Genomic DNA, 4,561 nt, shown 5'->3' with positions numbered 1-4,561 from the left:
GGGGGGGGAGTGCTGTTCAAGTTCACCGTTGGCACAGAGGGAGAGGGAGAGCGAGCGCATGCTTCTTGTTGCTTCCCTTCACGATCGTGCTGGGTCTTGATTCCTGGAGCGGCAGAGAGAAGGACCAGGAGTCCAGGAGGTCCCACTTCATCACCTCTGGCCTCCCTCCCGAACTCGCTAGAGCGCCACGGGCAGTGGCACTCTGGGCTCACTCACAGGGCGGCTGGCAGGATCTCAGCAGGACCAGGCGCGGGGTGGCCCCTGGGATCCAGAAGGGGCCACTCCCACCACGCAGTGCTCCCTCTACGCTCAGTTAGTCTGAGTTCGCTCACAGTTCTTTAGCCTCCGGCTCGCACAGTTTTGTCTCAGCTCAGGGAGGGTGGGGCTCCAGAGCCAACTGATTGATGCAGGAGCAGCCCAATCCCTCGCTCACAACTTCAATGCCAGGAGCTCACAAAGTGGAATTTCTGCTCAGGGGACTCCACGGCTTAGAGGGAGGCATTGGACCAGGGCAAAACACCTCTGTTCATCTCTGGCCGTGACAACCCCAGGTAACGAACTGGGATCCCAGCCAGGGTTCCCTCTAAGCTGAGTCGGTGTGAGCTGGCTCACAGTTTCTTAGCCTCCGGCTCACACATTTTTGTCTCGGCTCGGGAAGGATGGGGCTCCAGAGCCAACTGATTGATGCAGCAGCCCAATCGCTCGCTCCCAACTTTAATGCCAGGAGCTCACAAAGTAGAACTTTTGCTCACAAGACTCCACAGCTTAGAGGGAGCATTGCTCCCCCGTGACGGGTTCTGCTCCGCACGGATCCTGTGCTCCCCTGGCCTTGTAGCCCAGCTCTCCTGTCTGCCTGGTTTCTGTCGAGCGTCTAGCCCGGATGCTCTGTGGCCGGCCTGAGTCTGCACTCCCTTGGGGGGGGCTTCCGGCCGATTGCTCTGCCCCCCCCTTCTGCCTTCTTCGCAGCCCGCTGGCTTCAGTCACGGGCTTCTTCCTACCCACTGAGTGCAGAGTGCCAGGCCCCAGAGGTCCCAGATATACAAATTCCACTAGGAGAAACACCATCAGAAACTGCCAAAATATAAACTGTCATTGCATCTTATGCCTTCTCAGAGTTATAGTACGCACTAAATTTTGTTGCTGTGACGTCACCAACAGTTTACATTTTGGCAATTTCTGATGGCGTTTCTCCGAGCAGAATTTTTACATCTGAGTCCCCAGAGGCAGCCGGGGGTCAGGTCTCCTCTGTGACTCGTGCAGCCCCTGGCGCTCCCTTGGGGGTGTTTGGAGGCGCTTGGCCAGTGTCAGCCCAGGCCGGAATTGCCCCTGTTTGGCCACCCGTTTGGAGCACTGGGCCAGGGGAGCGGTGGCAGGTCCTGTTGGGTGGCACCTTGGCGGGGGTCGGGGGCTCCTGCTCTTCCTGGGACTGGGGTGGGTGGAGGTTCTGCAGTGCCGGTGAGCCCCGTGCAAAGCCTCCTGTCCTCCTCCTTGTCCCCCAGGCGGTGAAGACGCCAACTCGCCAGCTGCTCCCCTGTGGGACTGTTTGCTGCCCCCTGGGCCCTGGCGGGGCCTGTGCACCTGGCAGTGTTGGCACCAGCGGGTCCTGGAGCACCTGGTGCAGGAGAGGACCCCTGACGGCCCCTCCCGGACTGCTCAGGTGAGAAGATGGGACTGGGGGTGGCGGGTGGGTGGGACGCTGAAGCCAGCTCTGGAGGAGGAGGGGGGGCACAAGCAGGACAGAAGCCCCCTGACCTCTTTGCAGGGTCTCTCCTGAAGCAGCAGCCACAGCAGGCTGTGGTGCCCCGTGCGGCCCGCGAGTGCCACTGCCCACGAGATCCGTTGCCCCTTCCGACTCTGGCTGGGTGCAGGAACGTGGGGACCCCCCGGAGGCACCGGCCAGCTCAGGGGAGAGGGACAGAGGAGCCCTTCCAGGGGCCCACAGGCTGGCTTTTTCCATCCGTGCAAATATTTGCTGTTTCCCAAAGGAGTCGTGGATGTTCCTCAGAGAGGCGCCCGTCTTCCCTGCAGGCTGGAAGTGGCTGTCTCCTGCACGCGCTGGGCTCAGCCTGGCGTCAGGGGGTGGGGGCTGTTCTCTGCAAGTGTCTGTCGGAGGCAGAGATCCTCCTTTCCCTTGAAGGGCTTGTCCGGGGGCGCCATGTTAGCCAGCCAGGGAAGGGGCTCTCTTCATCTGGTGCCTTTGCCTGGCACAGAAGCATCACGGGACGCGCCTCCGTGTGTGCCTCTTTGCCGAGTGGGGGTGGGGGTTGAGCACCACCCAGTGGACTTAGCCTCCCCCCCCCCCAGCTGCTGCTGCCGCCGCCAATCTCTGCATCATAGAAGTCCCCCAAGACTGTTGGGTGTTCTTGCTGTTTCTGGGCCCAGCATCCCCTACCCGGGAGGCCGTGGCCACTGGCTCTGCCGCCACGTGGCCCCCCGAGGCCGTTTGCGACGGCTGGAAAGACACCAGAGAGGGAGGCAGCCGGTGCTGAATGCGAAACGCCTTGTCTTTCAGGTGACGTTTGAGGACGTGGCCGTCTATTTCTCCCCCGAGGAGTGGGCGGAGCTGGCAGCGTGGCAGAAGGCGCTCTACTGGGATGTGATGAAGGAGAACCACACCCTGGTGGCCTCTCTAGGTACACTCAGGGCGGGAACTGCCACCAGACTCAGCCTCCCCCCGGCCGGGCCAGTTGCCAGGGGGGGGCGGACAGAACTGCGGCGGAGCGACGGCCAGCCGGTGGGGTTGAAGTGCAGCCGCCCTTGCTCGGGGGCCGGCGGGGCCCGTGAAGAGTCTCCCCGGCCAGGGGTGGTGCTTGGGCCAGGGCAAGCAGGAGGGCAGAGGCTCGTGTTCCCCTCTTCGCTCTCACCTTGGCATCCTCCGGCCGGAGAGACCCCTCTGCGTCCCCCAGTGGGGTCTTTCCTTCCCTCAGGCCAGGTGGAGGCATCGGGGGGGGGGGTGAGGCAGGCATCCCCTCCACCCTCAGAGGAGTCTTTCTTGTCGTCTTTGAGCAGGGTCTGCCCACGACCACCAGCCCGAGGCCCTGTCCCGGATAGCGCGAGGGGAGGCCCCTCCGCCTGCGGATCCTCCAGGGGGGAAGAGGGAAGCCGCTCCCCGAGACCCCAGCCCGGGTGAGTCCCCCGTTGCATCGGGAGCCACGGGGATCCTTGACATTGGCTCTGCCTGCTGGAAGGCCGCCCTCGAGGCAGCCCCTCCGGGTGGGGGGTGGGGGTACAAGGCTCCCTCTCAGCTGTGGCGTCTTCTTGTGAGCAAAAATCCTACTTTGTGAGTTCCTGGCATTAAAGCTGTGAGCCAGCATAAATTAGTCTGCTCTGGAGCCCCATCCTTCCGGAGTGAAGACAAAAAAATGTGTGAGCCGAAGGCTAAACAACTGTGAGCTGGCTCGCACCAACCCAGCTTAGAGGGAGCACTGATGGGGGGAGCCCCTGCCTCTGGGACGGCTGCCCTGCGGAGCCCTGAGCTCTTGGCCTGGAATAGCTAAAAAACAAACAAACCCCATTTTCACTTCCGCACCTCCTTCCTTGACATGATTTATGAGTAAGCAAACCACAACAACGGGGGGAGGCCCGGGGAAAGTATCGAAAACAAGACAGGCTTCAGTGTAAATACAATGGGGAAAATAAAATAAGCTCACCAGAGAAAACCACTGTTCTGTGACTTTAACACACTGGGTTGTACTCTTTATAATGTTTATAATGCAATTTTTTAATATTACACAACAGTCCTCTTTATGTAAAGTACATGCCATAAACATAGGCAATGCCAGTAGATAAGGGTGTGAGTATAATACAAAAGTGTGATGCAAATGTTCTTGACACTGTTCAGGCTACGTTCCTGGAATGTTTTCTCTTCAAGGCGTCTTGATAGAGCGATGAAGTGGGAAAGTAGACTAAAAGTCTTCGTTTTTCAAGCTCCTGGATAGCATTTATCACTCCTTCCTTTAAAGACGTGTGGATCCAAGGAATACAAGAGATAAAGAACACACTTTCCTAGGATTAACAAGCGGTTTCGGATATGTTGTTGAAGGCTTTCAGGGCCGGGGTTCATTCGTTGTTGTAGATTTTCCGGGCTATGTGGCCGTGGTCTTGGCATTGTAGGACCTGACGTTTCGCCAGTAGCTGCGACTGGCATCCTCAGAGGTATAACACAGAAAGACGGAGGACTCTCTGTGTCAAGGTGAGAAGAAAATGGCAGGCAGGTAATTTATATCTACTCAGGAAGGTGGGGGTAGGGCTGAGTCATTATCTTGTAGGAGCACCCCCAGGCTGTGAAACATGCTAATGGAGGAGCTTTCCTGAGGAGGTTCTTTTGTATATGGATGTATATTTTGTTTATCCTCAGGAAACAATACTACCAAGTGTGTTAAAGTCATCGAACAGTGGTTTTCTTAGGCATGGGGAAAGAGCAGGGGTGTGCTTACACAAAAGTACGATGTGGAGAAATATGACCTTCATGGAGCTCTTGCAAAGAGAGAGTGAGAGACAGCTGAGTCTGCTTCATCACCAGTTTCTTGTGCCTCATCTGGTTCAGCCGTGCCTATCTTCG

General features: G+C 58.2%; 1 protein-coding gene across 1 annotated transcript in view; it reads left to right on the top strand.

Annotated features, from left to right (window-relative positions):
- The window catches only part of LOC107118608, a 20,582-nt gene that overhangs the window by 7,969 nt on the left and 8,052 nt on the right, over positions 1-4,561 (top strand). Inside the window, exons 2-4 of the mRNA XM_015420971.1 lie at positions 1,500-1,657; positions 2,513-2,633; positions 3,010-3,126. Coding sequence (XP_015276457.1) covers positions 1,500-1,657; positions 2,513-2,633; positions 3,010-3,126 — 396 coding nt within the window. The remainder of the gene's footprint in view (positions 1-1,499; positions 1,658-2,512; positions 2,634-3,009; positions 3,127-4,561) is intronic.

The sequence above is a fragment of the Gekko japonicus genome, unplaced genomic scaffold (genome assembly GCF_001447785.1).
Source record: "Gekko japonicus isolate JY-2015 unplaced genomic scaffold, Gekko_japonicus_V1.1 scaffold3343, whole genome shotgun sequence".
NCBI classification, from domain to species: Eukaryota; Metazoa; Chordata; class Lepidosauria; order Squamata; family Gekkonidae; genus Gekko; species Gekko japonicus.
Note: the sequence above shows the minus strand (reverse complement) of the source record. Positions and strands in the feature narration are given on the sequence as shown.